The sequence below is a fragment of the Coffea eugenioides genome, chromosome 2, assembly GCF_003713205.1.
Source record: "Coffea eugenioides isolate CCC68of chromosome 2, Ceug_1.0, whole genome shotgun sequence".
In the NCBI taxonomy this organism is placed as follows: domain Eukaryota; kingdom Viridiplantae; phylum Streptophyta; class Magnoliopsida; order Gentianales; family Rubiaceae; genus Coffea; species Coffea eugenioides.
The window spans coordinates 32,030,060-32,041,183 of NC_040036.1; the positions used below are offsets into that span (position 1 = coordinate 32,030,060).

General features: G+C 35.1%; 1 protein-coding gene across 1 annotated transcript; it reads left to right on the forward strand.

Moving 5' to 3' along the window:
- Window positions 1–1,232: 1,232 nt before the first annotated feature.
- LOC113759499 (glycine-rich cell wall structural protein-like) lies at window positions 1,233–2,733 on the forward strand. The gene is made up of 3 exons (XM_027302075.1): window positions 1,233–1,263; window positions 1,358–1,561; window positions 2,144–2,733. The coding sequence occupies exons 1-3, from the start codon at window positions 1,233–1,235 to the stop codon at window positions 2,731–2,733; spliced, it is 825 nt and encodes a 274-aa protein (XP_027157876.1).
- Window positions 2,734–11,124: the final 8,391 nt, after the last annotated feature.

Consider the following 11,124-nt stretch of genomic DNA (forward strand, 5'->3'; position numbering starts at 1 on the left):
AATAAAATCTACAATAAAACATAAGCAAACACATTTCTTTCATATGATAAAAAGATAAAATTTCAATTTGATAAAATACAATTAACTTAGCAGCTTACTAGAATGGGAAGATATATATAGCAATTTACTAGAATGGGAATATGTATATATATATACATATATATATATAAATGAATCTTCTAAAGACGAAGGTGTAGAGAAAAACTATCTACATGAGCATTAATGCAGCATATTTTGTCCAAATTTTAGTAATAGCATAAAAAATTAAATGAATATTAGGAATAAAGAGCATAATTGAAAATGATTAGCAAAAGAAAGATGTGAGTTGATTGAAAAAAAATAAGAAGGGTACAATTAATATAAATTTATATAAGGTAGGTCATTAATAGATCTATTGAAATTGGCTATAAAAAAGAAATCATGCTATAAATGAATTAAAAAATAAGAAAATTAATTATTACCAAAAAAACAGAAAAAAAGAATAAAAAAACATAAACATTAAAGACATCCATATGGCGAAAAGATAGATAGTCCATTTAGAAGAAGGTTAGAGTAATCAACTCAACAATCTATCCAAAAATGAGCATTATTTTATAATATACACGCACATATATTATCAATCCATTTGGGGAACCTTGGAAGGGAGTTCATAGCATTTATTAATAGAGCGTGCTCTATGTCCAAAATCTATCACCCTATTAATTGGTAATCTCCAATTTGAATTTTAAGATTATTTTAAGTACCCTAGACGGGATCAAATATATACCCGTCCTGTGAAAAGCAAGATGATTATAAAAAGGACATTCCTCCAATCCAGTTTGAGGTTGAGCTAGCCATCACGTGCTTGTTTCGATAATCATGATTAGCAATTTAGCATAAAGTGTTAAGTTGCATTTAAAAAAAAAAAAACAAAGGACGATCACAAAATCTATTCATGCAGAATTCACAACTAATCATAATTAAAAATAGTATTTATTCAACTTGTAACAGTGTCCTACAATGACACATAATACTTTTATCATTCAGTTGTGACAAATGATTTAAAGTTTACAAGTATAGCAGACGACGTCTTGCTCACATGCTGAAAATTCGGCCCACTATTCACCTCTGAGCTTCTTAGGCCTTTATTTATAACATAATCTATCTGATCCGAAGTTTGCATTTTAGAATGTATGACTAAATTCAAATGACAGTGTAACTGTGGAAGTGATGTATAGGTTCAGGGTTAAGCGATGAGTAAATTCTTTCCAAGTGACAATGAAGGTAGATTGTGGTAGAAATGACGGTGAACTCATATTCAAGAAGAGGAATTGTATTTGTTAATCCCCTCCCCTTGGATGGCGTGGTCGTCTTCTAGGTGGCGGAGGAGGTGGAGGTGGAGGTGGGCTCCTTTTCGGCACGGGTGGTGGCGGCGGTGATTTCTTAGGTGGTGGAGGTGGAGGTGGACTCTTTTTTGGTTGTGGAGGTGGGGGTGGGCTCTTTTTTGGTGGAGGGGGAGGCGGAGGTGATTTCTTAGGTGGGGGAGGTGGAGGTGGGCTCTTTTCTGGTGGTGGGGGTGGAGGTGGGCTCTTCTTTGGTGGAGGGGAGGGGGAGGGGGAGGTGATTTCTTAGGTGGGGGAGGTGGTGGTGGGCTCTTTCTTGGTGGAGGAGGTGGAGGAGGGCTCTTCTTTGGTGGGGAGGGGGAGGTGATTTCTTAGGTGGGGAGGTGGGTGGTGGGCTCTTTTTTGGTGGTGGAGGTGGAGGAGGGCTCTTTTTTGGTGGAGGTGGTGGTGGAGGTGATTTTTTAGGTGGGGGAGGTGGAGGTGGGCTCTCTTTGGTGGAGGTGGTGGTGAGGTGATTTTTAGGTGGGGGAGGTGGGGGCGGGCTCTTCTTTGGTGGAGGGGGAGGGGGAGGTGATTTCTTAGGTGGGGGAGGTGGTGGTGGGCTCTTTTTGGGTGGTGGAGGTGGAGGTGGGCTCTTCTTTGGTGGAGGGGAGGGGGAGGTGATTTCTTAGGTGGGGGAGGTGGTGGTGGGCTCTTTTTGGTGGAGGAGGTGGAGGAGGGCTCTTCTTTGGTGGAGGGGGAGGGGGAGGTGATTTCTTAGGTGGGGGAGGTGGCGGTGGGCTCTTTTTTTGGTGGAGGTGGTGGTGGAGGTGATTTTTTAGGTGGGGGAGGTGGGGGCGGGCTCTTCTTTGGTGGAGGGGGAGGGGGAGGTGATTTCTTAGGTGGGGGAGGTGGTGGTGGGCTCTTTTTTGGTGGAGGAGGTGGAGGAGGGCTCTTCTTTGGTGGAGGGGGAGGGGGAGGTGATTTCTTAGGTGGGGGAGGTGGTGGTGGGCTCTTTTTGGGTGGTGGAGGTGGAGGTGGGCTCCTTTTAGGCGGAGGAGGAGGTGGGGGCGACCTTTTAGGCGGCAGAGGAGGTGGGGAGGCAGGTGGTGGTGAAGGTGGCGGAGGAGATGGTGGTGGAGGTGATGGTGGTGGGGGTGATCTTCTGTTGGGTAATGGCGGGAAAAGTGGAGGTCTGATTAGTGGTGGTAATGGTTTATTGGGCGGCAAACGGAGCGGTGGCAAACGCAGCGGTGGCACGGGAATTACGTTAGCATTGGCATTTGCAACAAAGATGGCGAAAATTGCCAGGAGTTTCCACAGCGAAGCTATGTGGCTCGCCATGGTTGCTAAAAAGATGTATTTGCTACCAACTGCCTCATTTGTGGATTTATATAGTTCAGTGATGGTGAGGAATTTGCAAATTGCGTAGCTACAAAATATAGGCACGCATGCAAAATTAATTAAGTGCTAAATCTAGCTTTGGAGTTTGGTAAGCCTACCATAGATTAGATTCCAAAACGGAATTGATCCGTACCAACTTGAACATTTATTAGTTTTGTTTTAAAAGTACATGTACTAACCCCAAACTTGAATTAATTGCTCTTATTTTAGAAGTTAGCCTTATTTGGCTTAAACACTATGCATTACAAAAAATAGGAGTGAAACTTTGGAAACACATAAAATATCACAAATCTTAGATTAGGGAGTATATGTTTTATTAAAACTTTGCGAAACGTAAACAATTCATTGAATCTTTTTTAAAAAATGTTATTAACCTCCAAAATACCGAAACTGGAAGATTATAATGAAAAAAGAGATTTAACGCTTTTGTTATTATAATGAAATATCGATTTTCTTTTAATGTTGGTGAACAATCTCATTTTATTTCTCATTAAATTACCCAAACATGTCCTTAAGTGCAACAAAATCTTCAAAATAAAGCCCTATTTCGATTTTCTACATTTGTTTTCCAACTTAACGTTTGTTCAAGTCTGTTCTTTTTACTATGGCCACTTCTTTTTTTCTTGTTTTGCATTTGGTCATCATTACTAAACGTTGTCTGTATTTACACCAAATAGAGAGTATAAATCCAAATATAAAAGTGAATATTGCCAGTAGCGTAGATTCGTCATTATCCCCTTGGACTAAGTTCTTATATTAGCCACTGCTCTCCTCCATTAATTCAATTTTCACCTTAATTTCTGAATAATTAATACACACACACTATATATGAGTGCATGTATGCGTATGTGTGTGTATATGTACATATATATATGTATTTATCTATATGTACGAAGAAATCATTGAATCTTCTAGACTGGATGAGGAATTCCAAAAATACTAGCGTAGGATTCTTAATCCTGTATTGATCTTTATAACGTCCCTCAAACCCAGATGTTGTGCAAAGAAAATAAAGATGAAATCTTATTGCTGTAAAAAAAAAAGGAAATCTTATTAAAAGAAGGATGTGGAATTTCATGATTGCTAAATTGGGATCCTTCATATTAATCCTGTTTAACTCTAATGCTGAACGGAAAAGCACTTATGGGATTCATTCTCTGGATTTAGGTGGGCTAATATACACATAAAGTATAGAGCAGCAAAGCAAAGAAAATAAATGTCCAGCTTTTTCATGTTGTGCGTGTAGCCGGGTAGTATGGAAAAGAAAGGGAGTTTGTAAGAAGACACCAAAATTTAAACAAGAAAATGGAATGAGAAACAGATTGAGTCGTCATAACTTTTCTTCTTCAACTGCAAAATTTTCACTTCGAGTGAGGAAAGGAATTTAGGTAACCTAGAATTCTTGCATAAACTCATAATAAATCTTGATATCAAAAACCTCCCCTAAGGTTTCTCTTTATATCACCTGGCACTCTCAAGGTTTTAAAAATATCACTTATCTCCCTTATTTTTGTTATTTGTATAATAAAATTTTTAAAAACCCTAAACTACCTTTTTACTTACTGAGTAATAATATTCCTAAACCACTTTGTTTACTTCAAGAAAACTATCACCTAAAAAACAATCTCTAGTATTACAATCACATCATAATGCTATAGCCCATAAAAATATAAATGTGAAAAATAAAAAAATATTTGCAAAGAAATATACTTGCACCAATTTAACTCTATATGCTCAAACCAATTTCTTATGAACTTTATATTTTTTTTCCAACTTCTTTTCAACCCGAGCCCAAACCTTTAAATTGTATTGATCATTATAAAAATCAACTTAAAATAAGTAAATAAATCATAACCCACTCTATCACAATCACAAAAAGTAAAAGATAAACAAACTTTAATTTATTATAATTTGCAAATAAAATATTGTTAGCCATCCAGAAAATGAATGAGAGAGAATGTTAGAGAAAAGGGAAAGAGAAGAAAGTGATATTTATTTCTATTTTAATTTTTGACCTCCATTTATTTCATATGTGAGTTATGTATTAAGTAAGGGTTAATGTAGTATTTTATGATTACTAGAGGAGATAAGTGATATTTTTAAAATCTTAGAGGTGCCAAGTAATATTAGGATAAACCTCAACCGAGTTTTCTGATAGTATGATGGAAGTTAAACTAAACTATTTTATTTCCTAATTGTTTTAGTTTCCTTTAAGTTCAAGAGTTGTTTGAAGACTAGTACCAGTTATTAGTCAGTTTCCGTTTCAAAGGTTTAGTCAGTTTCCTTTTCAAAGGTTTAGTCAGTGATTAGTATTAGTTTGAGTCCCAATCTAATTGAATAGTTAGTTTTCTATGTGTCATTGGTTTCCTTGTCCGAGTCTTAGTTCGAGTTTTCTTGATTCATTAGTCGGTTTGGATTTGTACTTTATAATTAAGAAACTAATTGGTCGATAAATACTAGTAGTAGTGCTAGGTTAAGTCTGGAAGAGTCAGTCAAGTCATAGAAGAGTTGAGTTAAGTCTTAAGAATGAGTTTGAGGGAAAGTCTCATAGTTAAAATTTGTGACTTGTCGTGATCAAAAGGTTACAATCTAAGATTGTTATTGTTGAGTTTAAGTTAATAAAATATTGAATATTTGTTTTCTTCCTCTTTCCACATATTTTTATATGTGTTACAATTGCTTCTGCTATGCGCGCATTTTTTTGTGCCAACATATTAACCCAAAAAAAAAAAATCAACATTGTGGCATTTGGATTTTCGGCTCGAATGGCAAAAGATGATATAGGATAATCTGGCATGTTAGGCAAGCTATATACCGCAAACAGGCGGGGCCTTTTTTTTAAGTTAGAATATTAACATCACTAATAACGAAAAAATTGCTGAGAATTAAACAAAACAAAAAAAAAAACCCACATTGTTTAGAGTTCTGATTTCGTGGAGTTGAATGTAGATAAGCGGTAAGTGTCAATGCCGTAGAAGTCTCAATCTCCAAATCTCCAACACTGCTCTGATAATGAATATTCCTTGAAGTCATGATGAGACCTTGTAGAATAAAACTGGTGGTAGAATAGATTAATATGTCCACTGCATGTAGAATAAAAATGAGAAAATTTAGAATAATCCGTTGAGATTTCTTAAACTTTAGCAACAAATAATCCATTGAGTGCCATGAGACCTCGCTCCAATGTCTAAAATTGGCATCCCAAGACTTAGGGTGTGTTTAATAAAACTAAAGTCTGAAAACTGAAATATAAAATTTGAAGTTTGAATCCATTAAATTATGAATTGTTAAGTATTAAATCTGATACATTTGAGTGTATATCACATTAAGTGATAAGTTATTACTTAATTTTCGGAGTAAGTTTTGTCTAGAAAATTCAGTGCTACTTAATTAATTTAGATGTTCTATTTTTTTGTTAGCAAACGCGTTTAAACAAGTTAAAAGCTGAACCTATTAAGTGCTGAATTGATTTATCAAACAAGACTTTAGAAGTCTTGAATTCCCTTTCCCCTTTTCGTTCCATAATCCTCACCCGTCCTCTACTAGAAAAAAATTTTCCAAAAAAATATTAAAACCCTAATAATTGGCGGTACTAACTCAAGTCACTCGTGACCCTTTCACTTTTTGAATCCCACTCATCTCTTAGTAAAAAATAATAATAATCCATTGAGGTTTTTTTTTAAATATTTTTTTCCATATTTTTGCTAAAACATTTCTACTCTTATTCAAAAATATTTAAGAACATAAAATCATTTGCTTTATTAGTTTTTTTATTAACATTTTTTATTCTTCTTTAATTTCCGAAAAAGTTTTCAAACTTTTTTGCAGCCGGTACTTGAGCTGTTTCAAAGTTTCATATGTCTCACTATACTACTTTTTTTTTTTTTGTATGTGGATGTAATGTACAGCTCACGTGCAATTTCCATTTCTTTTAGACGACTCTTTGATGTTTAGTAAGCAAATTTACATGGAAAACAATATAACGAGACGAGAGAGTATTTTGGAAAAATTTTGTGACCTGTGACCCACTTTACCCTTTATTATATAAAGTTTGGTGGCCTTATGTACAGAGAACATGCGAGACTAGAATAAGCAGTGCCCACCACAAAATTTATAGCGTAATTGGGCAAAAATTGAATAGAAGACAAATAAAAGAAATGAGGAGTGGATTGCTAAATTAAAATATTCTTTCTTCTAGCTGAATTATTTTATTCTTTAATAAAAAAAAAGACGAGTTAAGTCACCTAGAATTGTTCCATTAACTCATAAAAGATAATGCATCAAAATCAATAATTTGGCATTTAGATTCTCAGCTTTAAATCGAAACAGACTATCTACAGTAATAAGCGATGTTAGGCAAGATACCGAAAATAGGTTGGGCTACTTAAAGATATATAAGTATCTATACAAAATAGATCGAGCATTGAACTTTCAAAGTTATGGAAGTCTAATTTCCAACACTTCTATGCTCATTGAAATTTTGTAGTGTTAGCTAGGAATTTTGCTCCAGAAAACTTTAAAGACTAAATTAACTTTCATATCTATTCAAATTAATGTGGTTGCTATTGTGCCGTTTGCGGCTAACTCAAGTTACGCGCAGTTGAAAATAATCAAGTATGGAAAAAAAATGTCATCAATTGCCAGTTAGCCACTAATTTTTCTTTAGCAATTTTCATTTCATCATTTTGATCAACAATTGTACTCGAGTTAACACTTCCCATTTTAGCAATATTAACATATATAACAAGAATCACATTGGTATTGCTTTTATTTATTTATTTATTTTTGTGTTCAAAGGGAATTTTCAAGTCTTACAAAGAGGAAGGGAGAAATGAAAGAGCTTGAGAGTCGAATCGAGCACCTAATAGTAACCTGACTAATGTCCTAGACTTAATACGTAAGTTTAGAGGACATGAACTTAAAATCCCAAATTTTTATATTATTTGCAGATAAAATCAAAAGACAAATGAAACTATTCCATACTTGAATTGACCACAGATTCCTATGAGCTCATTTCAGCTTGGTTCTCAGCTAAAATTTCAAATCCTGGTATAGCTTGGCTCATTTCCCATAATATTGAAATTTATATGTATAAAATTCAATCCAGGTTGGCTTGATTAATAAACGAGTCGAATTTAAGCACAATTTTAAACTCTTTAGAATAGATAGACAAGCATGAACACTGGAATGTTTGATTTAACTAGACCTGTTTACATGATTACATCTCTGTTTTCCAGCATTTTGAAACTTTCGTGGGGAAAAAGTAAAATGTCAAAAGCATTCCGATTGAATATCAAATTTTCAAGCATAGGTGGGCAAGTAATTAATATCATAAATAATGTTTTAAGGTTAAATTCATAATGTAAATAAAATTTTTAAAATTCAGATTAAGCAAATGAAATTTTTAGAATTCTTGGGAGCGGCTGCCCCTCTCGCCAATTCCGTCCCTAAATCGAAGCTTGTTAGGTGCATGGGTACACTTAGAGTCAGGAAGGGAACTTGGTGGTGAACTTGGGAAAGCTTCCTAGTGATGATAGTCATATTTCTCCTGAAGGGTTTTGTCGCGTTGGAGGCTATTAGAGGTCCGAACTTAGAGTGTATCGAGATTGAATTATGTTAATCCTGTGTGTCTACATAATAAATTAGATGTTTTAACATTGCTCAAGAGGATTTGCAGGATTGTCTAAAGAAATGGAACCATGCTCTAGTTGGGTTTGTTTTGCTTAATGATCCACCATATCAAGTATTGAGGAAACTTTTTGATGATCAATGGAAGCAGTTTGGTAAGATTAGTGTGATTTTGTTGCAAAAGGGCTTCTATGTTTTTGTGTTTGAATCAAAGAAGATGAAGATGGATGTAATGGAACAGGGCCCTTAACATTATTTTTGTGAAATCTTGTTTCCGAATGCTCGGACTCCAGATTCAGCTTGGATCGACCCCTCATTCAGGACAGAAGAACTATTACTCGAGTACTTCAATCCTTTGCTCAAGTACGCGTCAGAGATGAAAAATGATTTCCTTCACTTTAGCTACTCCTTTGGAGCAAATAGCAAAAAATATCACTAAACTGTTCGAGATTGCATGGTTTAGTTATTAAATTTTGATTCTACAACATCACTGTGCAAGTCAATGTCTCCGTTAAGTCAACCTTTTCTATGTTGTATTTATAATGCCATCACGAGCCTTAATCGTCATTGAAAATTCTGGCACAATGTAGGCTATGTGTAACTCCAATTTCTGATTGTTCCCATCTTCATCTTCACCGGTGAGATTAGATTTTTTATCTCTATAAATACCAACAATTTCAACGAGTCCCTCTTTTTATAGACCTCTGTTCAGTTAGGATCACTTTTCTTTTCCCCCAATTCTCAATAAACGATTACCCCAAGGGTGGCAGAACACCATATTTAGGCTTCAATCTGAGGGCTTGGTGTGAAACTTGTGATTTCTGTCATGCTGCTACTGAAACTCTGGAGCACATGTTTCTCCAATGCTCTTTCATTTTTGTAGTTTGGAAGAATATTCAAGCTTGTAATTCTATATCTCGTGGCTCTCATCCATGGCCTCGGGAGCTCCTTTGGTGGTGTTGTCACTTCAGTCATGATTCTTTTTTGGAGCAAGTTGCTAAACAACTCTTTTGGCCGTGACTACACACATATATATATGCACATATATATTTGTTGCAAGCTAGAAATCAAAGGATTTTTGAAAAATAAAAATAAAAATAGCCCGTTAGTAGCATTCATCAGAGGATTGTGATGGATATGCCATGGACATTCTTGAATTGACTTGGTGTACAAAGGAGCAAGAGAAACCGGTAACCAAGTTTGGCATTTGATTTTGATCAACAAATTTTCTTGTCAAAGTAGTTGTTGCACTTTATTTTTGAGGGATTTTGTTATGCCAGTTGGTTATTCGTAGCATACTTGTTAGCTTAATACTGTGTGCTTGGAATCATGGACAACACAAGTTGATTCTGTCCAGTTCAAATCAGTTCGTGTGATCCTTACTGTATTTGGTGCAAACTAGTACAGTTTTGGTATAATCGTCAATTTAATTGTATGTTTGGACAAACTTAAATTTACATCCAAATTATACGAATTTACACCAAAAGTTATAAAATTACACAAATTGAATGAATTGAATAGAACTCAATTTGTGAGGCGCATGACCCATGTACTTGCTTATTTGATTATCAATGAAAGTTCTCTCTCTTTGAGGGGGAAAAAAGAACGTTCTTGGATTTGGTGGCTATTTTGCATGCATAACCGGACCTGGCCACGACATTAAATTTACATGTCTGCATGCTCAGTCTCAAACAAGAAATAGAATCGATTCCAGATTTCAGATTTCAGAGGATTTCTCATTAGTAACTATCATCAAGAACAAATCGTTTCCCAATACCATGGGCTTGCCGATCAATGTTATCCTGAAATTTTAGGCAAAAAACTTCCATTGCTAGCATAAACAAGTATGAAGAGCGATTTCCCTACCCAAGTCCTTTCTTTCATTCAAAGCAGCCGACAAACAACACTATGATATTTCAGGAAGCTAAAAAAAAAAAACTTTGCAGTAGTAACACAATTTTTAGTTTTAATCCACCTGGGGAATCTTAATTTGATGGGATTATATAACATTTATAATAGCAACCATGAAGTCTCCCCGCATACCCAATCATATGCCTTCGCAAAATCACAATATCCACATTTAATGAATTGCTCTAAGAGGACCTTCATTCCAGTGGAAACCTCTCACAATGTCATGAACAACCATTGTTTACCGAAAGTACTTTTCTTAAAGTTTATCAAACTAATTGAATTGACTTTAACCTTTCTGGCAAGATTTACGATACCAATTGTATATGAAATTACAGCATGCTATTTGTCTAAAACCCTTCGTGTCATTAGCATTATCCACCTTGAAATTTAAAATTATTTTTAACGTCATGAATACAATCTTGTCTTGTGAAAAGCAGAATTATTATTTACTTGATATTCCTCTAATCCAATTTGAGGTTAAGACCCTCACGTTCTAAATTTGATAATAATGATGTGTTGGACAGAAAAATCGAAGTACGATTTAAAAAAAATATCTATTGTTGCAGAAGACAAGTAATTATTACTGAATATAAAATTTATTCCACTAGTATCATTAAAGTACATTACATATGTGGACTATCATTCAGTTGAGAAAACCAAATGATTTTGAAATTACAAGTATAGTAGCGGACATCTTTCTGAAAAGCTGAAAATCCGGCCACTATTCACCACTAAGCTTCTTGGGCCTTTATTTATGATATGCTTTATATGATCCGTAATATGTATTAAGAAAGTAATCGCTAAATTGAAATGATGATTCAATTGTGGAAGAGATACGTATAGTTTGAGGGCTAAGAGATGAGTGAATAATTGCTGAGTG

Bases quoted from the DNA above. Each gene is read 5' to 3' on its own strand.
- LOC113759499 (XM_027302075.1), top strand. From the start codon at position 1,233: ATGAGTAAATTCTTTCCAAGTGACAATGAAG. The intron at 1,264-1,357 runs GTAGATTGTGGT...GTCGTCTTCTAG, and splicing joins CTTTCCAAGTGACAATGAAG to GTGGCGGAGGAGGTGGAGGT. The intron at 1,562-2,143 runs GTGGGCTCTTCT...GTGATTTTTTAG, and splicing joins TTCTGGTGGTGGGGGTGGAG to GTGGGGGAGGTGGGGGCGGG.